This window comes from Oxyura jamaicensis, chromosome 19, assembly GCF_011077185.1.
Source record: "Oxyura jamaicensis isolate SHBP4307 breed ruddy duck chromosome 19, BPBGC_Ojam_1.0, whole genome shotgun sequence".
NCBI lineage: Eukaryota > Metazoa > Chordata > Aves > Anseriformes > Anatidae > Oxyura > Oxyura jamaicensis.
In genome coordinates, this window is record NC_048911.1 from 3656488 (window position 1) to 3681892 (window position 25405).

The window sequence follows — 25405 nt, forward strand, 5'->3', positions numbered from 1 at the left end:
CAAATGTAAAGGCCAAGAAGCTTTTAAAACTTCTCACCTGCTCTGCCAACATTACCAAAAGCAGTTTTGTAAATGTGGATTTTTCTGATTTTGGCATTATGCTCTGCATATGTATGTAAGAACTTGTCACAGAGGCAAGAAGGTGATGTCTATGTGGTCAGTTATTAACTAAGTGAAGAAGTTCTTACAATTTTGTTTTTATTAGTATATTATAGCACTTTTTTTTTTAAAGGTATCCCTAGTTATATCTAGTTATATTAGAAGGGAGCCTTATTGCATTCAAACTTAATTTTGAGCTTGCTTTTCTTTTAGTCAGTGGAGTGAAGAAGATGAAATTGCAGACTACAAGCAAAACTGTGAGTGGATGGATGAATGTCAGGATGTAATGTTTGAGACCTGGTATGAAAAGATAGCTCAAGCTGACCCAGAGAAGCAGAGAAAGGTGACCTCATGATTTGCTTATTTATCTGCAGAAGGGGTAAATAGGAGACTTTTAAAAGCATAAAGGAGAGAAAGGCATCTGGCTTAAATTGATTTTTCATGAGTTGGATCCCTGGCTCCCTGTAGGCCTTCAAAAGTCTAAAATGATTAAAAGATCCCCATCCTTTTTCAGCAGAGGGAGCGTTTTGCTTTCTGTCTAGAAAGCGCTCTCTCGGAAAATAATGCTCAAGTAAATTGTGTCAATTTATTCCTCTAGATGCATATGTTTGTCGCCCGTTACTGTGACCTGTTAAATGTCGACATATCCTGTGATGGCTGTGATGAAATCGCACCATGGCATCGCTACCGCTGTCTGCAATGCAATGACATGGATTTATGCAAAACTTGTTTTCTCGGTAAGAACCTTGTAAAAGACCCTCAATACCCCATAGTTGAAGGCAAAATAGTCTCTTCTAAATTACATATAAAGTCAAAGATTTTTCTGTTGGGTATTTTAGAAATGTTAGGCTTTTCTTTTCCTAATCTGGATATAAAGTTGAAATTAAGAAAAATCCTTTATCAACAAAGGTTTTCAGGGGAATTGTAAAATCTTTCTTTACAGGTGGAGTTAAACCTGAGGGACATGAGGATGACCATGAAATGGTTAACATGGAGTATGCCTGTGACCACTGCCAGGGGGTCATCATAGGGCGGCGAATGAACTGCAATGTGTGTGATGACTTTGACCTTTGCTATGGATGTTACTCTGCAAAGAAATACTCTGACAGGTATTAAATGTGTCATTTTTTTCCCTGCCACTTTACTTGCCAGAAAAAGTGATAATTAGTAGCTAAATACAGTCAGTCATTCTCATATCACATCCTACAAGGTTGTGTCTGACATCAGAACATCTAATAGCTGCCCTTAGGGGAAACTTAGCAAATGTAGGACCAGTTCAGCAAAAAAATCTGTAGTTTGCAAACGTGCCCCAAGTTCTGAAGTTACTTAATTGCAACTGTTTTCTAGCCATGGCTGTGTAAGGTGCAGAGGGAGGATGGTACACCCGGAATGATAGGATGGAAGGAGTGAATACAGTGCTCTTGTTAGACAACATAGATTTCAACATTAGACCAAGATGTTCACAATGTTTATTTCTAGAGCTGGAGCTCACAGCACGATACAAGTTCTGATAAATGAGCACTGCTAATGTCAGTGAGGGGCTGACAGTGTACAGCTCTTGAAGGTCTACAGTTTGAAACTGTGGAATTAGTTGGGTTTTTCAGTTTCCTGTAAAGGAATCTTATGTTTCTAACTACACTGGTTGTCAGGAATGCAGCCGCATTTCAAATTATATACCTTCTTCTTACCTTCTTTCAGTCACTTGCCCACTCACAGCATCACAGTGTATCCAATGGTGACTATTCGAATCAGTGACCGACAGAGGCTCATCCAACCATATGTCCACAACTATTCCTGGCTGTTGTTTGCAGCTTTGACTCTCTACAGTGCAGATCTGGCAAATGGGGAGGAAGTAGAAGGAGAGAAACTAGATTCACAGGTCCTCAATCATGCCAGAGTTCTACAACATCAGTGCATACAGCTCATTGGAGATTGTTTGATGAAAGCACAGCACGGAAAAGGTGAGTCAGCTCCTCCTTCAGCGAAACAATGGCTTCTAGCAAGTGTCAGAAAAGTCTGTGATTACTCACTTTGAAGTTTCCAAAGGAAAGGGGAAGCTACTGTGTACTTCACTGAAAATAATTGTTTATGTAGAACAAGTGTCATTCAGGGTCATTGGAGACGTGGAAAATAGGGTGCTTGAGAAAATTAATGTGCTGCTTACATAAATGCTGAAGACAATTGGCAACTCTTTGGTAATTTTTCTTTTTTTTTTTTCTTCCTTCCCATCATGAATGTTGTAAATGGATCAATAGAGCTTCATGTTCTGTTACTAATGTGTTACTGACAATTGAAGGGTTCAAAGGAAAGCAAATAGCTTGGTGCAAACTGGTTCTTGTTCCTTATCTATTGGCAAGAATTTTTTTTAACTTTGTGATAAGTCACTGGGGATGATGTCCCTTTGCCTGGAAATGAGGATTCCTGTGAACTGAGACTTACAGAAAATAGGGTGATAAAATAGAGACCTATGTTGAATTTATCAAAATCTGATACTCAAATTTATTGGCATTTTTTGAGCAGCCCTAATACTGCTGAAATAGCACCACCACCAAGCACTTACGCATACTCATTATTTCATCTGTTTTTAATATGTGGTTTAGTTTTATTGTATAATATTATAAGTGGTCAGAAGATTAAAATGAAGACAAGTCTACCTTCATAATTCATACTGCTGGGAGGCATCCCTGATACTTTTTAAAATTAATTAGGTCTTCTGCCCTGATGGCATCTCTGTGAGGCAAAAAATGTCACTACCTGCTCATCACAGAAGCACTTAATGGAACTACACAATTAAGTGAACATGGTGGGGAACATCTTTCTGATGGAGTTGTACTCAACACTATTTAAAAAAAAGTGTGAGGGGAAGTTTGCAGTTCTCTTTCAATATGTTTCAGTTCTGCTTTTTGGCTATCTTGCCACTCAAAAGCTAAACAGCTTTTGTAACTTTTTTGCTTTCAGGTCTGAAAAATTTAGCTCTCCTCTGCATGTTACCAGAAGGTGAATCCTTCTCAGAGAATGACACCGTTTCAGTCAGTCCTCCCACAGATGGTGCTCCAAAAAGCTGTGTTGGTGATAAAGAAGTGAAGGGAAAAGATGAGAAACCAAGTATAGGCTCCTTTATGCACTGCAACGTAAGTACCCATTATGTGCAGACCCCTGATAACAATTAGCTGCGTCATCTTCAGAAGCTTAACTGTCCTATTGTGGAAAAGTAGCCAAAATGATGGATAGTAATAATCTCATTTGTAGGTAAAAGTTGGGAGACAAGGGGAAGGTGATTGGTTGGTTTGTTTATAATCAAATCCAACTGGTCAAAGACTAAGGCATCACCTTATGTTCTCAAAGGCAGCTTTGATTCTCAAAAAATTTGGAGGGAAAGAGCATAGGACAATTTCTGAAAGGGTTGTGGGTTCCCCTACTTCTTAGCACTGCTTAGGTATAAAAAGAGGTTTTCTACGGTTTTGTGTGGTGTGTAAAGCTATGACAGTATAACCTTATGCATAGATGCAAGCCAAATAGAAAAAAATATATTCACTGTATGGGAGCTTGAGACATGTATATGTCAAGAAATTGCTAACCACTTAAAGGTTTTGGTATTCTAGGAAATATGTTCGTCAAAAGCAGGCTTCTTGTTTTCTCTTTTCATGGCTGGTTCTGCAAGTATTAAATTTTGTTTTAATCTTTCGGTATCTTTATTTTATTCTAGGGGAAAAGAGACACTCGCAATGAAATCCAGTCTCCTGTAGAAGATAAAGTACAAAAACAAGGAAGTGAAAGCAATCATAGTACTGTCTTAGCAAAGAAAGCTGTTCTGAGACAAGAATCAGACTTGTCTGTGGATGATAATGTTTCTCCAACAGGTAAGAGATTATTTCTCATTTTCCCTATCACAGGAATATCTGTCCATATGCAAAGAAAACAGCTGTATTTTTTTTATTCCTAACCCATTTTTGTGTATTTGCAAATGTCTTTAATGCAAGTGAGCTGTTTGCATTGTAAAAATCTGCCAAGCATAACTCTTTGAACAACTGCTACCTTGCAATCTGTTTAAAGGATTCTAGAAATCAGAGTAGAATTCCAGCGATGTATATTCATGCTGGGAGATGATACTTTCTGCTGATCTAACACAATTCTTGTGTAGTCTTACGTACTCAGAACCAGAAGATAGGTGCCTTATTCTATTAAAGAGTAGTATTGTTAGAATTAGGATAAGAAAACAGATCTGTACATGGTACTGTCCTGTATACACTTTTAAATAAATGGTGTAGATAAATCTCTTTTCCTGATATGTTATTTACTTTTATAAAGATTTATCAAATTAAAAAAGAAAAAAAAAAAAGAAAAAAAAATCATCCTTGCATTTTTTTTAACCATAAAAAAAATAACTATCACTTTCTTCTTTTATTTTTAATATCATTTTGTGGAATTTTTTCTTTTGCTTTAATTTAAAAAGCAGATGACTGCACTTTGGAGGATTCAGCCCAGAAACAAGCAGAGAAGGTTTTAATACCTAGCCAGGAACAAGTTTTTGCTGAATGTTCTCAGAAGAGGATTTTAGGATTGCTGGCTGCTATGTTACCACCTTTCAAATCAGTTAGTTCTTTTTACTTTCTATCTGTGTAGTTTGATAGGTGTTACAAATAACATGAATGTAATTCATAGCAAATAAATTGTTGTGGGAAATGGGCTTTATTTGCTTATGTGTAGCAAAATGCAAATGTCAGGATCAGAATGTCATAAACCATTTTACATTACTAAGGAATGCAGGGCCTTGTTCCTGGGTGGGGGGAGAGGAAAGGGAATTAGAATTTAGAAGTTTACCTTAAGTATTCGACACCTGCAAACTTCAAAACATCACCTTAGATTTACACACCAGGTGTTACTACTGAATACAGTTTATACTGTGCCTTTATTCAGTTTGACAGAACGTTTCTCATATGGAAAGTCCTGATCTAACAAAGCTGTGTAAAGATGTTTGATTTGCAGTTTTATGCCAATGTAACACAAGTGTATCGGAACCTAGTTTCTCATGGCCTTTTGTCCCATTGGAAGGAGCATTAGAACAGAAGGTTTTGTACATGCTATGATTTTGACTGAAAATCTTGTTTTCTTTCCCTGCCTTACTGAGATTTTTTTTTTTCCATAGGGCTCTACAATGTCTCTGATTAACCTGGAACAGATACTTCCACTGATGTTTCAGGTTGTCATCTCAAATGCTGGCCACCTAAATGAAACTTACCATTTAACACTGGGACTTCTGGGCCAGTTAATCCTGAGACTTATGCCTGCAGAAGTGGATGCTGCAGTGGCTAAAGTCCTTTCAACCAAACATAATTTGTTTGCTGCGGGAGATGGGTCTACAGTGCCAGAAGGCTGGAAGACAACTCATCTTCTATTCAGTCTGGGAGCTGTGTGTTTAGACAGGTGCTTTTTAATTTAAACCTATTAGTTGCTCTCTGATGACTAGCACTAATTTTCTTTCATGCTTGCCTCATGCATACAGTTGTTTTTGTTTTTGTTTTTGTTTTTTTTTTAACAGAAGGTCAGTTAAACTTACATCTTGATCATGGGAAGGGCATAGTATCTGCAGCCCTTGTTGCAGTCATAATTTTTTAATTTCCTTCTAAAAGAAGGCTGCTGAAGAATGGCTTAACTTCCTGTGCTTATGTAGGTAGCATGCTATGGTGAAAGCAAGGTTTTGGAACTTCTAGGGGAAACAAGATAGTCCTCCTTTTAATTTTTTATTTTTATGATGTTAATTCTCTCACTTTAAATTAGATACTCCTTCTGTGACTTGGGAAAGAGGAGTGTCATGTGGTGTCTGTCACAAGTGCTGAGTTCTGGATCTGGCCTTTTTATGTGAGAGTATTAGAGACAGATTTTGTATAGTAAAATTGCAAGGAAACAGGAGGGGCAGGGAATATGTTCCATTTTGAAGATCTTGAGAAAGCTCTTAAGTATTCTAAGATTAATATTCTGCTTGTTAAATATGACAGTATTCATTTTCATTATAGCTATGTTTTATAGGGAAGGTTCATAAATGAATATAAAAGCATGTAAAAGGCAAAATATCCAGGGGATCATTTGAGAGGAGTTTCTCAAAGACTCACTTTAGAGCAAGGAGGCTAATCTCTCTAGAGGTAGTAGTCCACAGAGAGCAAGTAGTCATATATGTGGGAAATAGACCACTTGCTGTTGTGCAGTCTCGAGCTCTAAACTAAAATTAGGATTTCAAGGTGACAACATTTATTCAAACTTTGACTTGACTGTAAACCTTTTAACAAAAATAGAATAGTATTTATGCTCTAATGATGAAAAACAAAAGAGAATGTGTCAGCTGACATGAAAGCTTCAAATATTTGGATAAGCATGATATGAAACCTACAGCTCTGACAGATCAACAGTGGTGTGGTGTCTTGAGGAAAAATAGTTTCAGGTAAGTGTGTAGTCAGCCCTCCTAATACAGACTGCTCTTGCTTTCCAGTCGTGTAGGTCTGGACTGGGCAAGCTCCATGGCAGATATTCTCCGATCTTTGAACTCTTCTGCGCAGTGGCATAATGTGATCGCTGCTTTCACTGACCATTGCATTAAGCAACTGCCCTTCCAGCTAAAGCACACCAATATCTTCACTTTATTGGTGCTGGTTGGGTTTCCTGAGGTAAGTGGCCTATCAATAGTAAAGGAAACAAAATTGGTTAGTTTTTAGGTTTGTTTCTAATACTACAGATCTTATCAATTGGAGACATCCATTATAAACCATTAAAACACGGTGCATGTCAGAGCTCACATCTTTCCACTTGCGCACAATTAGTGTTTGTCTAATGAAGACTAACGTAGCTGGTTTTGCTTCGTGTTTCCTTGAGTTCTGCTTTAAACTACATTGAGAAAACCAGCTTAGTACATTTGAGTATCAAAAAGGGCTTTTTGTAAAAGTGAAATTAATAATCTCATTCTTGATAGTTGTAACTGATATATTGCCTGCGCAGGATTAAGTTATTTGTGGTAGCCATTTCTTTGTAGAAATTAACAGCTGTTTTCTAAAGATCAGCAAATATCTAGCAGCAAGCAGATTGTTCAGCTAACAAATACAACACCAAGTATAAGCCAATGTAACCAACATAAAAGTTGGCAGTGTGTTTTTAAATAAGTATTCCGAATCATAACTGAATCTTCTGTTGCAATTTCAGGTGCTGTGCATGGGGACTCGTTCTGTGTACATGGATAATGCTAACGAGCCTCATAACGTGATCATCCTGAAACATTTCACTGAGAAAAACAGGGCAGTTGTTGTAGACATCAAAACTCGAAAGAGGAAAACAGGTTCTGTGACATTCTTATCTTATTAAAGGATTACAGAGTATTTCCTTGCACTTTCTTGAATACCCAAAAGTATGCTTGAAATAGAACACTTTATGCAGGTCTGCAGAGTTTGACTTCTGTTATTGAGTCACCTGTTTTTCTGCTCATAGTTTAAGCCAAATTGTGATGCTTCTGCAGTAAAGATTATGGAAATCTCTAATCTTTTTAAAACTCTGATATTTTTTATTCTGAATAAAAACTCTGATATTAGTGATTATTCAGGAGAGGACTTATGAAACTGTCAACCATTTTATTAATTGAGTAATTTCAGAAATAGGCCTTTTATTAAGCAACTATTTCTATTTTGATGTTTGCTTATTACTTATATCTTATCGCTTGTAAACATGTGCTTAATGTTTTAAAACAATTGCAAATCTTAAAAATGTACATGCTCCTTCTGTGTAGTTAAGTGCTGCTATATAAGGGCAAACTACTCAGAACCTGAATTTGTACAGGATAGTCCATTCTGTTGCTCCCAAAATACTCTTGAGTTTTTATGAGGTGCCTGTTTCCACTGTCAGCAAGATGTGCTACCTACTAGCAAATGAAGGCTATAAGCAAACAAAAGCACGTTCATTATTTATCGATTCCATGTGAAGCAATGCCATGGTGCCTGTTCTTTCCTGGTGCTGTAAGAAAGCATGCCATGAGGGTAGGCCTAACTTACTTAATCCCATCTTCTATAAAGTGTCAGGAGCCTGGTTTCGCTCTGCTTTCCTCCAATCTGGAAGAACTTATCAAAACAGTTTGATAATCCTAAAATTTGAGATAAAAAAGTCAAGAGTTATACAATATGAAATAAAGTATACTCCAGGGAAAGTGTCTGGGTATTCTAGTGTAGTCCATTCTAGGACACATCAATGGGTTCTTTTGGCTATTATGGTGTCTAGAGGCCATTTTAAAATAAAAAGAACAACAACAACAAAAAAAGCTAGATGCTGCTTCCTGGGTCATTGTACCAGGGAAAATTTTCTTTCTGTGTTTCACCTTGTTTAAAGGTTCTGTTGAGCTAAATGTTTAATATATAACAAATCGGTTGGATTCATAGGAGAAAGGGTTTTCAACTTTGGCATTCATGACCTAATATTGTGAAGTTAAAAAGCAAAGGTTGTCCTAAGATTTGACTACTGAAATTGTTTAAAAGACACTTGGAAAAAACAACAAACTAAGCTGCTTTTTGAAACCGAGGAAAGATTTGAATGTAAAAGCTTACTGTTTTTTTAAAATATATAGGGTTTTTTAATTGATATTTTGAAGAGTAATTAGCACATTTTATTTCATCATATCAATTGCAGGTCAGAATTTTCCCCATAGTAATTGTGAAAAAGGACACCAGCTGATTTGTATACTGAGCTCTGTGTGTTCAAATATGTGCAGGCAATCAACTTTTGCAAGAAGATATGTATTCTATTTAGATAAAAAATATTGTCTTGACTGTTCAACAAATTTGAAATAATTTCTGTACAAGGCCGTAATTTTGCCACAGCAAAGCCGAGAGGTGATTCTTATTAATAATGTTAATACGTTAATATTTCAGTCTTGTTAATATGGCTCTGGTTGTTAGTGTGTACTTCACACGTGGGTTGCGTTCCCATCTCAGCTTACTAATATTGACTGGTAAGAGATGACTTCATGACATTTTAAGATGAACCTAGTAAATTGTGTCTTTTCTTTCTTGTAGTGAAAGACTATCAGTTGATTCAGAAATGTGGACAAGAAGGCAGCGATTCCCAGACCCAGCTGAGACAATACCTCCAGCACTTTGTTCTTATATCTACGCACCTCTTGCAAACCAGCATGGACAGCAGTTATGCTGAGGCAGTGGAAGCAACGTGGGTCTTGTCACTTGCTTTAAAGGGGCTTTACAGAACACTTAAGGTATCTTTTGCCTGACACGCAGAATATAATAGATGAGTGCCAGAAGTTTGTATTTTGCCTTTCTCAACAGCAGCTTGCATGTTGACTAAGCCCATTGGGAAACTAACATAAGCTCCTGTATCTTTTGTCTCAATTTATTCCCTGTCTGTAGGGGTTGAAACTTGCTAAATTTAAACAGCATTTGTGAATCTAAAGTTGGGTTGTTTTTCCTCTGTGGGGGCTGATCATTCATGAAAACTGATGAAGAAATTGCAGAGATAATGCTTCACGGACTGAAGCTCACTTGCCCCTTTTCTTATTCCTGATTTATATGAAGAGGAAGGTCTGTAGTGTTTCGGACTGTCAGAGCAAAACAGACATTCAGTTAGTACTGTGTGTCATGGTTTATACTATTAAGGTATCTGAAGTGGGATTCTGTGTTTTTTTTTTACTTTTTTTTTTTTTTTTTTTTTTAAGGAAATAAATGAAAATTACTTGTGCTATAGATAGGCTGTGTGTTAAGGCCTGGCAAGCATTGTGATACGTTGTCTGTTTTGTATGTGCAGATTCATGGTTTTAAGGAGATCCAAGCTGCTTTTCTTCAGTCTGGTTTGCTCAAGCTTCTTGTGAAGAAATGTAGCAAAGGAACTGGCTTCAGTAAGACCTGGCTTCTCAGAGACTTGGAGGTGAGGAAATCAGCTTTTGTCTTTTGCAAAATGTAGCTTCACATGGTGACATGAAATTTTAATGGCATTGCACTTTCCTTTTATGAACAAAGTCCTAAGAATATTTTTGAAAAAATGTTCATTTCCTGTATCCCTGGATCTGCCTTTCTCTGTCATAAATGTGTAGATAATAGTCTAACTTTATTAAAGATGGAGTTGATATTAATTAATCTGATCATATTTGAAAGAAATTTGGAAGATGAGGCATTAACCTACTCAGTTTCATTTATAAATTTTATTTAGACTGTTCTTGAAGATTCCATTCTTCCATTTTAAAAAATAATTAATCTAAAAGAAAAATATTAGTTGTGTTACTCACTGGCATGTGCAAGATATTACTGCCGTGCAATGTAGGGACGTCAATATGTTTGTGGGCACATTGTTTCTGAATATTTAATTGCAGAAAGATAAAAGTGGTTCAATCATTAGTTGTGCTTTATCATAGGCATGAAGAGTGTGTAGGGGCAGCCCTGGCTTATTGGTGATAGTTATCTCTCTTCTGTTTTTGTCTAAGAATCCTGAAACCTTTGATGTTCCAAAATGGTTAAATGTTTTCTCAATTTTTTATGCTTTTGGCTAATTACTGAAGTTGTCTTTAGTAACCTGGAAGATGTAACTTATTTGTGAAGTGGGAAATGTTTAAGTTCATGTTGCTTTTCTGTTGTGGTTTGGTTTAGGTGTTGTTTCTTTTTAGAATAGTATGTGCTAAACTCTGTCCAAGTCTTACAATGTTCTTAAAATGCTGATTGCTGATACACTAATGATATCTACAGCTGTCACACCATATGCTACCTTTTTCTGTATAGATTTTGTCAATAATGCTGTATTCCTCAAAGAAGGAGATCAGTTCCCTGGCTGAACGTGAGGATACTGAACTGGAAGAAAGGGAACAAGATCAAGATGTGGAGCAATCCGTTGTTGGTTCTGCTGATTTAGAGCAGAACAAACTCGATCCTCTGGAGGGTTTGGATGAAGCCACCAAAATATGTTTCTTGGTACTTGTTTTTCCCTCCATGGAAGTTACTATAGATTTGCTAGTTGCATAAAATATTTGGTAGTTTATATGCCTGTTTTTCTTCTAGATTTATATAATATAGATCTATAATTTCAAGAAATAAAAAGGAAGGAGACAAAATAAAACTTCATACTGGGAACACAATAATGAATGCTATAAAATCATTATAAAGGTTTTTGCTAAACTACTCTTCATTTCTAATAATCCAAGTATTATTAAATTCATTATTTTTTTTATGTATGTGATAAATAGAAAGTAGTACCTCGGTCTCCCTTACAGAAACATATCTTTCATCTTCACCTGAAATGTCTTTTTTTAAAAAAATCTTTCTCAGATGACACACGATGCACTTAATGCACCTCTCCATATTCTTCGAGCCATGTATGAGTTGCAAATGAAAAGAACAGATTCTTTTTTCCTGGAAGTTCAAAAGAGGTATGTGAAAGACTAGATTCAATCTAAAAACAAAGTTACTAGGTACAGGCTGTACCTTAAAATGTGAAAGATGCAGAATAGAAATTGTTCTGAGGATATGACTTGGTATTCATGTGTGAAAAGTAAGGAATTGAACTCCGGTTGAGTTTTAGTTGTAGTTATGGAAACAAGTCACCATCTTCTGAAATATGTTGCATGTTCTTTTCAATACAATAACTCCCATATGTAGGTCTACTATATCTCTAAATTATCTTAACTGAGGCAAAATGAACAGACCTTCATGTGACTTCCAGTAATCAAAGCATGTCTTGGAGCCATCGTGTTTTTATGGAGATGAGCAATTTTATGTCATGTAAAACCCTCTACTTGTTCAAGCAGGGAAGCTAGTCAACATAATGCGACAAAATTGGTTGAGTTTAATGAATCTTTTTAAAATAGGCAGTGGGAAGACTTTAATTTGTATTTAATTGTGTTAATTTTATTTGCATTAATTTCAAACACATTTATACATTTATTTTTTCTTTTGTATTTTTTTAAGATTTGATGGAGATGTAATTACAACAGATGAGAGGATCCGAACACTGGCTCAGAAATGGCAACCCAGCAAGCGTTTGAGGTTGGAGGAGCAGAGTTCAAAAGCAGTAGATACAGATATGATCATCTTACCATGTTTGGTGTGTATGTCTCTGCTAAAAGGCACAGTTTAGAAATAATTAGTTTAGGCATTTAGTAACTTCAGTTTTATTTAGAAACTTCAGAGTTTTTTTAACAACTGGAGTAATCTGTTGTTAATGTTTAATGTCAAAATGAATGAGCAGATGCAACAAGAAGCAAGTATTTCTTCCTTTTAAATTCTTCCGTAAGGAAGTAGGAGAACTTGATTCTCAGGTCAGGAGAACAAATCATGATTGCATGCTGTGATTTCCTCTCCTTATACAGGAGAGATTGTATCTAGTTGCTGTAAGCTTGTGCAGTTACTGGTTTACCGTTGTAATGCTGTCTTACAGTAACTGCAGCAGAACAAAGAAGCAATGCTGTTTCGCAGAGTAGACACTACACTTACAACGTTGAGGATTTATATACAATAGTGTGGTTACACAGCTTTTTGCTTTATTTGGGTGCTGGTTCCTGGCCATGTGGTATCACCAGCACAATTTTATATCAGTTGCATAGAGAACTGGTTTGAGGACTTCCTGAAGTATAGTTTCAAGTAATTATAAGAACAAAAGTTTAGATGTTAAAACAGTTCATACAGGAGTTGTCAAATATCCACCCCTGGAAACACTTCAAACTTGACTGGACAAAGCCTTGTGGAGCCTAATATAATTACGAATATGGCTCAGCTTCAAGTCTGTTTTGGACCAAATGATCTCCAAAGGTTCCTCCCAACTTGCATCATTCTGTGATTATATTCTTGGGTCGCAAATAGCATGGCACTATGTTGCTTTACCTCTGTAGTTCAGCTTAAAGTAACACTTCAGGTTAGAATTCTAACTGCTGTTCCTGATCATATGTACAGTCATGAATCCATCAGTGTATGGTGAAGTCTCTTGATGTGAACAGGTTTTTTTGAGGAACTTCATCCCTCGAGGTACAAGAGAGATTGTACTTTGTGTTCTTTGATGCACCTGATTTTCAGTATGTAAAATACATTAATTTGTAAATTCAGCTTGCAGCCTGACAGACTGGTCAGATATCCAAACATAACAAAGGAGAATATTGTTGAGAGTGGATTTTCAAACTTTTTATTTCTTTTTCAGTCAAAGCCTGTGCTCTGTGATAAAGCAACAGAAGAGACCAATCCAGTTGCCCAGAAGCTGATAACTAACACAGAGAGTGATCTTCAGCTTAGTTATGCCAAGCAGCGTCGCACTAAGAGTTCCATACTCTTGCATAAGGAGCTGGACTCCAGAAGCAAAAAGTCTGTGAGGGACTACTTGTATCGTGTAAATGAGGCAACTGCTGTTCTTTATGCCAGGCACGTGTTGGCATCGTTGTTAGCTGAATGGCCGGATGATGTGGCAATAAATGAGGAAATCCTAGATCTTAGTGGCCCAGCCCACATGACATACATACTGGACATGCTTATGCAGCTAGAGGAAAAGCAGTTATGGGAAAAAGTAAGTGGATTTCACTTATGCATGTGAGCAAGCCCTGTGCCTACATTCTACAAGCCTCTAACTAACAAAAATAAGTGCAGTTCTTTTTTTAAGCTAAATTGAAACTCCAAAATTTAAATTAGTTCTGAAAAAGCAGTCAGAATCTGTCAGTGTCTTAATGTACCGATTTTTTAACAGGAAATGAAAAAAACTAGCTCCTTGGAGACGACTCTTCCATGGGGATAAATCTTGTAGAGGAATTGGCGAACTAGGCAGTCCATTTTGAAAGCTGATTTTTGTTAGATCTCAGTGTGTGTATTGTAATACCTGCTACCCCATTGATGGGCTGAGTGTTACTGTGATGGAAGTGATCTCAGAATTATAATAAAATATTGTAATGAAAATGTCAGTTGAATGCTTCCCAGCAGTTGAAGCAAATCAAGTGCTAGAAATCTTCAAAGAAGGAATTAAAAATAAAACAGAAGGCATCAGTATGCCACTGAACCAATACTGCGCTCTCATCTGGACTACAGCACACAACCTGACTCCCTCATTTTAAGGAAAAGATGCAGTGCAACTAGAAAAGGTCTGCAGAAGTGTGGCAGGGATTATTATAGCCATGGAATAACTTCCTTGTGAGGAACCGACTGGTTTTCTTGACCCTGGATCTTTGTCCCGTGGGTACTGAGGGAGGAGAAATAATAAAAAGTCTGTTCCTCCTTCTCTATAGTCTTAAAATCATGAGCAGCATAGAAAAAGTAAACAGCAAGTCTTATTCACTGGCCCTCCCGGTAAGAAAACAAAGGAGTGTCAGATTAAGGTAGTCAGTGGAAAGTCCAAAACAAACCAAAAGAGTTGGTGTTTGACACAGTGTGTCATTAAAGTTGTTGCCACAGGGTGTTTATATAGGATCAGAAAATGACAGGATGAACTGATGTAATAAAAATCTGTTAAGGCATATAAAATACAAAGGCGTAGCCTTTGACTTAGGCCCTTCTACAAGTTTGTGGAGGCAAAGAATGTATTCAGGGAACCATGCTGTGTACTTCCTGTGTTTTTTATATTCGTTTTTCTCAAAAAATATATTACTGGCTGATTTGGAGGAGAAACTTTTGGCCTGAGTTAGTATGGCTAGTTTTATTGGAGGATGTAGAAAATTACAGGTGAAGCAGTGCAATGGGTTGCTAGAACGACCTGTAAAGGACCTTGAGTAATAGGACTCCTGATAAAGAACTTTTGTGCACTTTTGAAAAATAAGAAACAGTGGAGGGTTAAGGTTGTTCTGAATCATTACTTAATGTGTCCTGATAGACTCAGTGGTATTTATGTGTATTTTTGATGATACAACTCTTGCATCTAGCTCTTCCAAACACTGCAACCATTTGACTGATACTTAATCCTTCCTTTTTATATGTGGACTTGTACGTTTTGAAGACTAAAATATAGGATGCGTTCTGTTCAAATTGAAACCTGTAGATATGAAAGGTGAAAGTGTCTGTTTAGCATGTTAACAAAGTTTTTAAATGATATTCCTTGTTTACAGCTTCAGTTCCCTGTAAATTACTCTGTGAATTAACCTTTATTCTAGCATTTATGGAAAGAATGTAGCTAGTAGCTGCCATGTTTTACCACTTAAAGGCTGAAAGGTCTGAAACAGAGGACAGAGTATAATCTTCTGCACCTCTAGGTGCTTGTAGACGTGAATTTGTCTCATTTCTTGCTGGTACCTCCAGTCTCTATTCTGAAATGTTACAGAACTAGAAATGTATCAGTCATTGGCGTGTAAGTTTGTAAATGTTGCTTAGATAGCAAATTGCATTTACACAATGTGCTGCTTCTCCTCAGATCCTGCAGAAAGTGCTGCATGGATGCAGTGAGAGCATGCTGGGAACGATGGCACTGACAGCTTGCCAGTTCATGGAGGAACCTGGGATGGCAGTCCAGATGCGTGAGTCTAAACATCCTTACAACAACAACACGAATTTTGAGGTAAGTTATAACTGTATTGCAGTGCAATGGGTTACATGATGTGAAGACTGAAAAATACCAAGGTGTTTGAAGCAGAAATGTGATCGTGTTCCATGTGTATAACCATGGGACTTCTGTGCTTGAAGCACCTGCTAAATACCCTGTTGTTTTTGAAGAGGTCAATGCCAGATGGCTGAAGACTTGCCCTGCAAAGAAATGTGTTCAATAAGGCACTTTAATGTACTAATTCGATTGATTCAGGGCCTTAATGAGCAAGTACTTCTTCCTTCCATCCAAAGGTTTCTTTCCATTGCCCTGTTACTTTCTTGTGCTGTTATATGAAAGCTAGGAGTGGAATCTTTCTTTTTATTTTCCTTTTTTCTTTTTCTTTTTTTTTTTTTTTGTCGGTGTATTTCTCATTTTAGAGTATGTTCTGACACAGTTTCTGATTGTTCTTTTCTTGATATTATTTGAAAGTATTTTTCTGAGCATGCTCATGCAAATAGAGTTCGGTAAGTAATTACTGCCTCTGGGCAGCATTGGGATTTTTACTTCCCTGCAGCTAAGACTCTTCTATTTTTTATTTGTAAAGGCATGTAAGCCCTTAGGCTCTGGCAATACGATCAATATCAGAAATGAATACCACCAGTAGCATTGCTAGTAATTAATTTTTACACTCTTAATATCTAATGCAAGCAATAGGACATGCTTTACATTTGTTAGATTAATTCCTAATAAAACTAACAACGACTTTTTTTCCTGCCATGGAGGTACTGTAATATTCTTTATACCACTTCTGTTTGTAAGGTGAAAGTTAAGCAGCTTCTTGGTAATATAGCATTACAGTATACAAAGATAACATGTTTATTTCTCAGGATAAAGTTCAAATTCCCGGTGCTATCTACCTCTCAATCAAATTTGACTCTCAGTGTAATACAGAAGAAGGCTGTGATGAGCTGCTCATGTCCAGCAGCAGTGATTTCCAGCAGGATCGGCACAGCTTCAGTGGGTCTCCACAGAAATGGAACGATTTTGAGCTTCCAGGTGAATATGCAGTGTTTTAAAGCCCAAAAAAAGTGTTGGGAATTGCTGGTACCTGGCACTCTTGAGAGAAACTACTGAAAATGCAGATGTTACTGAAACGTGTGAGGAAAAACCTCCTTTTCTTGTCCCGGTCTGTTTGCTCTCACAGGCTTCTCCTGCATTTATTTTTTAGAAGTGGGCTTATCTGTTGTTTTGCTACTTGACACATTCCATACTGTTTTATTTCTGACCTTTTCTTCCCCACCTCAGTCAAAGCAAGCACTTAGCTACTGGAAACAAATTTTGATCTTGATTCTGTTCCAACACAGTCCTTGTTCTGCATGATATTCACTTACATTGTTTCTGCCTTGTCTTACTTTCCACAGGAAGCACATTTTTTTTTTAAACAGATAGGCTTATCTCTCGTCTCCGTACTACACTAGTGCTCAGAGCAAATAAAGAGAGTGTGCCAATGCCTTGTCTCCAGTTGTTGCCACTGAGCATAGCTGAAAAAGTCAGTCCCTTCACTGACAACTTTGGTCTGCATTCTGTAAGCACGTTTTTGATAACACGGTACCAAATGCCAGTGATCTGAGGGGCTGCATGGAGAAAGCAGCACAGATCTCATGCTTCTGATGTTAAGCTGCTTTAACCTACTGAGTTAAATGCTCTGTGGCATTGCTGGAAACTTGACATTGCATATTGTCAGTAGCTGTAAGTAGATCTAGGAACTTTCTCAGCAAAGGAGTTTGGGTTATAGGGTGCAAGTTAGAAATCAATGTCTGTTCTGTAGACATATTTTGGATTTTTTATGAACTTTTTTTCCTTCCTCTTCTTCCTCCCAAGTAGTTGCAGAGGTTTGCCAGGAAACTGAACTTTGAGGCCCATTGTTTTGGAGCAGCCTTGGCTGTGAAACTTGAGTCTCACCCTGTGAAACTTCAGTTCCAGCTACAGCTCTCTGGATTGAGGCTCTTGATTTCACTCAGCAGGCTCTAGCTGAATCCAGGCACTTGAAGGCAGTTTCTGGGCTTTACATTTGATGGCAGGGCTTTCTCCAGGCAGTCATTGCTGTGTAGGAGTAGAAGAGAGCAGTGACTCCATTTCAAGATGAAAAGGGGAAAATGAATGGATTTTTATTATTATTATAAAAAGAAAACACTTTTTTTTAAATCCTAACAAATGTTTTTGAACACTTTCCTCCACTTGAAACTTTGAAAATTCCACACCCAGAGAAATCTAGCATGTCTGCCCAGAGTGATTCTTCAATGGAAAAGAAGGAAATTGTATGCTGTAGCCAGATCTGACGTTACAGAGCACAACAGATAAAGATCTGTTTTGTTTAGCACTACAGCTAACTGCCAGTAGTCGTCTTTGTGACGCTGTAGACAAATACAACAAGAACTTGTCGAATGTTCCACTGCATGATTATAAACTGGTCAAGCATTTTGGTAGTTCTTCCAGCTTCAGGTGGCTAACAACTTTGCTCTGTAGGGTAGAAGTCTGTGATTTTGTTTTCTGACACATAAGAGTAATGAAACTTTACTTTCACAATTTTTTCCCTTTTGCTTAGTGGACTGTGAACTTGGCTGCCCATGTAGAGGTTGTTTCTTCATAAATCATAACCGATCCATTACACAAGCGGGAAAAGTGAAGTTCAGTTGTGTTCTTTAACTCCCTCACCTTCTATGTAGTTGACAAAAATGTAAGAGACATTGCAAGTGTTTTTACACAGTGGAAATCATTCTGCATTTTACTTCAGTCTCCTTTCTGCACATTTCATAATTACAAAAAAAAAAAAAATCACCTGTCTTGAATGACAATATCTAGGATTAGTTTATTTTAATGACAAAGTGCATTTGTGATAGCAAAACTAAGTAGGTACTAATGTGTACTTTCTCCCTTCCCAATGTGTACTCTCTCCCTTTCTCATACACAGGAGACACGCTGTATTACCGATTTACTTCTGACATGAGTAACACTGAGTGGGGTTATAAGTTTACAGTGACTGCAGGTCATCTTGGAAGGTTTCAGACAGGTGAGTGTTGTTCAGAATGTGTCTGAAAGGACTTTTTGGTGTTATTTTGCCAGAGATTTGCCAGAGTTGTGTTTATCTTTTTGTTGTTGTTGTTAGCTTTTTTTTTTTAACCTGTTCCTTCAGAGTTTTGGAAATATGTGATTTGTCTTGTTCAAGCTGAAACTTGGCTAATGTCTTGTATATGCTGTGACTGTATGTTAGAAATACCAAATCTTTGTAGAGGCTTGGAGATAACAATTATAATAATGTTACTTGCATTCAAAGTCTCATTATATGACAGTAATCACACACAGGATTTAGTAAGCACTCCCAGGTGCCATAATTGGAAACAGATAACATTTTAATTGTCTTTTTAAAAAGTAGATGTCCATTAAAATAGGCTATTTCTGGGTCTAGTTTGTAGATATAGCATGCAAGGCTTTGTTAGTTTATTTTAGAGTTTAGATGTTTTTAATAGAATTGAGGATGGTGGGTGATTGGTAATCAGCAAAACTCTACTGAATATCACATAATAGTGAGGACCTGTGTTTGTTTTTCCTTGTTTGGGGTAAAACTTCAATTTCAGATAGGAGTCTTGCTAACTTTTTATTTAATTTAGGCCCAGAAAAGACTGGCTATGTCAGACTGTAGTCTGGAGTTATCTCAGATTTTTGTTCTTATTTTTATTCTTGCTTGCCAGAGCAATGCTTAATATCTGGAGAAAACTATGGTTTATGAGCAGAATGGGTCCCTACAAAGCAATAGCTGTTTGATTTTTTTTTATCTTTTTATTTTTAACTCAGGGTTTGAAATTCTAAAGCAGATGCTCTCTGAGGAAAGGGTAGTTCCTCACCTCCCGCTGGCCAAAATCTGGGAATGGCAGGTTGGTGTAGCATGCCGCCAGACTGGTCACCAGCGTTTGAAGGCTATCCACTTGCTCTTGAAGATAGTGCAATGCAGCGCCCAGAGGTAAGTGCACTGTTCTATGTTGTACACTGAAAGGCAGGGTTGTGTTCTATTTTGTTGTTGCTGTTGCTTTGTCTTTTTTTTAAAATAAACCAAAACAGGAAAAAAAATAGATTCCGCTTAATTTTCTAGGAATTGAGTCTCTTTCTATTAGTTGTCCTTCAGAATTAAGGTGAGGATGAAGTCATAAACTGGTGAAAATAATGATCTGATTCACTAATCAAGTAAATAACTTTTTAATGATTATTATAGTAGTACCATTGCAAAGCCTGTAATTGAGTTTCAGAAAGGATAGGTGTGCTAAAGCTCAAGTATGCATGGCCTGGGTATTTATGAAAATAGATGTTGTAAAAGAGTTTTTATAGTCTCAGAAAAGTGTATAGTTGCATTAACTCATTAGCACATGACAGCTGACACTTAACTCAGTTATGCCCTTTTGGTTTAGAGCAAACAAAACCAATAAAATGACAGCATCCTACTAGCTTAGTTTAATAAAAAGAAGTCAGAAAGTGTATTCGCATACAGTAATGAAAATGGACAATTACACAGACCCATTGCTTACCTCTTTGTGTACACCAATCTGCATCAAATTCTGAAAAACTGATTTTGCTTTTATTTGTAATGACAAATTTATGGTATTTTCAAGTTCCTTTAGCTTTTTTTTTTGGCTTTAATTAGAAAATGTCTGCTTTGTCCTGTGGACAACAAATTTAATTGGTAAAAGATCAAGTCTCCATTGTGCTTATATTTTATACTCTCCTTGTTTTAATCTGATGACAGATTCTGATTGATTCTTTCCCCACTACATAACTATATTTATCATCCTCTGTATAATTAGAAACATTTGAAATGGCTTGCTTTAACTTGGGAGTAGGAAAGAGGTAAGGCTGGAACTGTTTGTAGAGAATTATCTGTCTGCCATAAACCAGGATGTCAGCTACCCAGAGCTGCAGGTTGATATTGTACAATTTGAAGCAGTAGAGCTAGAGCATTAAGCAAAATGATGTATGTAGTTATTTTAAAGTCCTCATTTCAGGAGGCTGCTCGGTTTTAGAAGAGTCATTAAGATATATCCATGAATATAAGGTTTTCTTCACTTCACTGATTCAGAATGAATTTCATTGTGCTGAAACACCTGACTGAATTTAGATTTAAAATGGTTCTTGTGCTTCTCCCTTGCTTTATACATCTAACTGTCAGAAATATATGGTTTTGTTCCCTTAAACTGGGGGGGGGGGGAGGGGGGAGTGTGCTTTGTTTTCTCCTATGGGTAGGCTTAAGATCATGGTTACTAACTATTTCATTTAAATGACCTCTTTTCAGGGACTGTGACCTCACCTTGTTGAAGCCACTCTGGCAGCTTTTCACCCATATGGAAAACAACTTGTGTCATGATGTGACCAAGCCTGGTATTCTCCTTCCTCTTCATCGTGCACTTGCAGAACTCTTTTTTGTTACAGAAAACAGAGTTACTGTAAGCAGTTCCTTTATTTATATCTCTCCTCTCCCCAGTGCTGGGAATGTTATGTAGTTCAGTGTCAAACTAAATGCATTTTTCCTTTATCTTGGCAAAGTTCATCAGAGCTTTTGTATGCTTTAGAAATATGAACAGCTTTCTCTTGTGGAGTCTGGTAGCAAATTCTAATTAAGGGGAACATAGTTGCCTTATCCATCATGGTCTGTAAGTAATAGTCATGACTCTTCCTTGTGCAATTAAGGCGTAGGCCATAAAGTCACTCTTAAATCAGCATTCCTCTCAGAATAATTTAAAGGCATTTGAATGTGGTTCTCTTTGAGTTGATTTTGGACATTACATATGAACAGTCTGTAATTAACTGATTTCTGTAATCACAAACTCTGTTCTGGTCCAGGAGTCTTGTGTGTAGTTCAGATGCATTTGGTTCTTAGGGACTGCTGGTGATCAGCATTTCAATGTTTGTTAGTAGGATGATATTTTTGGTAGAAGTGTTGGTGCTCATTGAATGCTTTCTGGCTGCAGGAGCTTGGATCTCTACAGGAGTATTTGCTTGCCTTAAATACTGAAGATCATCTTCATCGCTGCACAGCACAGGTAATTACAGGATTGTGCAACCCCAGAGGTGTGTTTTTGTAATATTTTTCTGGCAGATGGAAATAATGAACAATTTCTGATTGCCCATAGCATTTTATAAAATATGGGCTTTATTACACCATGACAGGCCTCTGAAATTTGTCTGTGATGAACGGCACACAAATGCTTTTCTCCTTTAGTCAGACAATATGGCCCAAACTGACTGTTGGGAAACAACACTAACTCATTCTAATACAAGTAGTTTAATTGGGTTTATCTAATTTAATTGTTTTGACCTCTCAACTGCCAAAACATGGAAAGGTGGGTAGGGTAGGGGTGGTATTTCAGCCACTGAAAATGCAGTGGCCTTGCTGAAACAGCGTGGATGTGTGACAATTAACGGAGTAAGAGGAAGTAACCTGGTAGAGACAGGATGGTTATTTAATTATTTCTTTTAAATTCATACAAGAATTTCTGCACAGTTTTGAACTGGGAATATATGTGACGTGACTTAGCTTTTTTTCTTCTCTCTTCTAGGCCCTGAAAAACATTGCTGCTATCAGCCTTGCCATTAACTATCCAAACAAATCAACAAGTTTCTGGAATGTTTAATACTGGCTCAGGCCGGAGTGCATGGGATAGAGTAGTTTGTCCATAGGAACCTTGGAACAAACATCTTAACTCCGTTCAGGAAAAGTTCCTTCAGCTTCAGTGTATGAGCACTCTGCAGCCTTCCTTCCTTCCACCTTGATGTAGAATTTGTAAAAGTAAAAGCGCACTTCAATGAAAAAGCACATCTTGAAGTAACTCACGCGTCGCCTACAGTTATGTATGCACATATTGTAGCATGTTAGAGTAAACAGAACAATTCTTTTTTTTTAAATTCAAAGAAAGTAAATGAAAGAAGGTAGCTGAAGTATGAGAATGGAAGGCCCCCCCATTGGTATCATCTGCTCCCAAGGAAACGATTGATGGAACCTGAAAGCTCTGAAAAGATTGCTGAACTTAGAACGATGCAGTCAGCAGCACCTATGTATCATCGGAGTGAGACAGGCAAACCAGAATCTGATGGGCTGATGCGGAAATGGTCCACACTTGAATCCTGTCATGTTTGCTTTTGCCTTGAAGGCTACTACCCAGGGAAAAGAACATTAATTACTGGTAAACTACAGGTTGTATAACAAATTCCGGGTGATTGCATAGAAGTTAAAGAATTCCAGCTTCAGAGCATCCTTGTGCAAGAAGTTAATGTTTCTCCTGTTCTTTGCTTCAATCACCTGGATCATCTGTTCTTACCTTAATTTATCTCTGATGGTATTATTCTAAATAGTACATTATTCTAGCGCAGAGAGCAAAGGCACGCCTCCATTCATTAAGCAGTGGTGATATGAAGAACTGAGGAACTTGCATGTTTCTCAAAGATCATAGAAGAAATTATTCATGAGGGTTTTTTTCTTTTAATTATTTGGGTACTAGTGGCTTAAGGAGGTCCTTCTCAGCAATGGTAGGAACCTGGACTCCCAGCACTCGGGTGGGGGTTAATAATCAATCCGGTCTTAACACAGCAATAACTGCATTACTCTTAATGAACATGAAATGAATTGCAGACCTTCTATGTTGAAATAAATTGGCTTTCTTCCTGCTCAGCTACACTGGTTATTCCCTTTCCAAAGAACATAGAAAGATTTAGGGATGAATTTTGTATACTGTTCTGCAGTACCTATAGCTGGTCTTGTCAACTGTCAATTCAGAGAACTTCCAGTGAGAATTATTTTCTTCTTCCCTTCCCCACTTCAACAATAAAATGCAAAAAAAGACAACCAAAAACTTCAGTAGTGGAGTCTAGGTGACTGATTCAGGTTGGGTAAAGGCAGTGGCTCTGTGAGAAGGGAATATACTTCTTGACCTTGCTTGGTGACAAGGTAAATGGTGCCTAAATAGCACTGTGACTTGAGCACAGCAGCACCGCTTCCGTGGATGACCTCTGAATTGATGGTCCTAGCAGCTGGGTCTGGACATACTTTAAGGGCGGTCCGATCTCCCTCTGAGAGGGAATTGTGCAGTATGCATCCCCTTTCCTTGGATGACCTCTAGGGCTGTGGTTAAAGATGTCTTGACTTCTTTCTGTTCAGCCAGGGGAGTGTAAAGTGAGTGCTGCTTCAGGGGATGAGGTTCAATCAGAATGTCGGTATTCTGCCTGAAAGATTTAAAACTGAAGACCAAGCAGTGCTGAAGCTGTTGCCTTCAGGAATGGAGTGGCCCTCTTAGCAAGTGAGAATGCCAGAATTCAGGAAAAACATACCACTTATCAAAGACTGAAAGGATGCAGAGATACTGCTCTGAAGCCCCTCTTTGAGTATACTGCAACTGAAAGTCGAAACCCTTCTTCCTTTCAGAAGGAGCTTGTGATGGGAAGGGTATTATCAGAGTTGTGGCGTATGTTGAACACATGGATCATTTTGTTCCCACATCTGAGTAATGTATTGGAGTTTGCAGTCTCACTGCAAGGGTGTCTGAGAGATCCATCCATGAGAAACCAACTAGTTCACACTTCCTGGGAGCGTGAACAGATTCTGAGTTGCTACACCAAAACGAGATGTTATTACTAAGTCTGCTTTAGGGAGTCGCATCAATGGGACAGGTGAGCTTTTGAAATTGCTCTTCTTGAGCAGTAGGACTTCCTATTCACTGCCTCAGTGGGAATCCAGGGCTAAGCAGTCAAGGATATGCAACGGGCTGATTTGCTAGGGCATGTAGCATGCTGCTGAGATCTTCCTATGTTTTAGTCAAAAGAAGGCTTTTTTCTTTTTTCACATCAGGGATGAAGACTGTAAATAAACCATTCATAGAACCTGTGACAGCTCTACCATACTCACAATTTTCAGTTGGACTGTCTTTTTGCTTTCTGTACGAAGACACACGAGGCTGCAAGGATGACACAGGAGTGGCCAGTGTTCCTTACTAGGCGCACCACCTACTTACTCTACCAGCAGTAACTGGCCTTGAGTCAGTCATCTTGCCCTGAAGGGACTGTCTAGAAACGTTGTCCACTAAATATTATTTCTACCCACTAGATGGAACTGAAGGACTGTGACCTGAGTTGACACTGAATCTGTTGCTGCCTTACAACTCAATCATTCATTACGGATTTTTAAGAGACAAGAAACACTTTTCTTTTTTTTCCTGATAGTTTTAAAGAGGAAGAGAATACCAATAATGAATATTCATGATCAATCACATCTTGAAAATCCCCCAGCACTTCCAAGTTGGATGCAGGTGATGATGCTATTGACTAGTATAAAACTGGCTGGAAAACAGGTATGCTGAAAAAAAAATGTGCCTAATATTAAAAATAAAATAAAATAAAAGTTGTCCTGCCTGACTCACCTATGATGTGTTTAAGACAAACCACATTGTTCGTAATAATACCTTTGACTTGCTTTCATTAAACACTTAAAAAAAGTTTTATAATTTCTTTTATTACGGGTTTACTACTTTGCAATTTTTATCAGTTGTTAAAATATATCAAACCTTTAGATTTATTCCAGTTCAGTTCAACATGTAAAAAGAAAGCTACAGATGTGGGTAAAATATGCAAATGAAGAGAAATATATTGTAAAAATTATATAAAAACAAAAAAGTAACAACACAGTGTCTGTTTTTTGTTTGCTTTCCTGCTCTCCTCTCCTCACTGAGTGTTAAATGTTTGAATTTGCAGTGAGATCCAAGGTTTTTCTTAGGAATCTTCATTTTTGGTGCCCGTAAGTAAACCTGCTTATCCTCACCCAGTGGGA

General features: G+C 37.5%; 1 protein-coding gene across 3 annotated transcripts in view; it reads left to right on the forward strand.

Moving 5' to 3' along the window:
• ZZEF1 (zinc finger ZZ-type and EF-hand domain containing 1) overlaps positions 1 to 25258 on the forward strand; it is a 59901-nt gene extending 34643 nt beyond the window's left edge. Inside the window, exons 34-56 of one of the 3 annotated variants that reach the window (XM_035343242.1) lie at positions 313 to 442; positions 698 to 836; positions 1043 to 1208; positions 1798 to 2060; positions 3058 to 3230; positions 3806 to 3959; positions 4553 to 4692; positions 5246 to 5523; positions 6584 to 6758; positions 7288 to 7420; positions 9141 to 9337; positions 9883 to 10002; positions 10848 to 11036; positions 11391 to 11491; positions 12030 to 12165; positions 13252 to 13611; positions 15436 to 15579; positions 16434 to 16602; positions 18518 to 18616; positions 19399 to 19564; positions 20885 to 21035; positions 21561 to 21632; positions 22149 to 25258. In XM_035343242.1, coding sequence (XP_035199133.1) covers positions 313 to 442; positions 698 to 836; positions 1043 to 1208; positions 1798 to 2060; positions 3058 to 3230; positions 3806 to 3959; positions 4553 to 4692; positions 5246 to 5523; positions 6584 to 6758; positions 7288 to 7420; positions 9141 to 9337; positions 9883 to 10002; positions 10848 to 11036; positions 11391 to 11491; positions 12030 to 12165; positions 13252 to 13611; positions 15436 to 15579; positions 16434 to 16602; positions 18518 to 18616; positions 19399 to 19564; positions 20885 to 21035; positions 21561 to 21632; positions 22149 to 22223 — 3730 coding nt within the window. In that variant the 3' untranslated portion in view covers positions 22224 to 25258. Of the gene's footprint in view, positions 1 to 312; positions 443 to 697; positions 837 to 1042; positions 1209 to 1797; positions 2061 to 3057; positions 3231 to 3805; positions 3960 to 4552; positions 4693 to 5245; positions 5524 to 6583; positions 6759 to 7287; positions 7421 to 9140; positions 9338 to 9882; positions 10003 to 10847; positions 11037 to 11390; positions 11492 to 12029; positions 12166 to 13251; positions 13616 to 15435; positions 15580 to 16433; positions 16603 to 18517; positions 18617 to 19398; positions 19565 to 20884; positions 21036 to 21560; positions 21633 to 22148 lie in introns of those variants that run through there. The other 2 variants (XM_035343243.1, XR_004755336.1) reach the window with 2 other exon arrangements.
• The last annotated feature ends 147 nt before the right edge of the window (positions 25259 to 25405 follow it).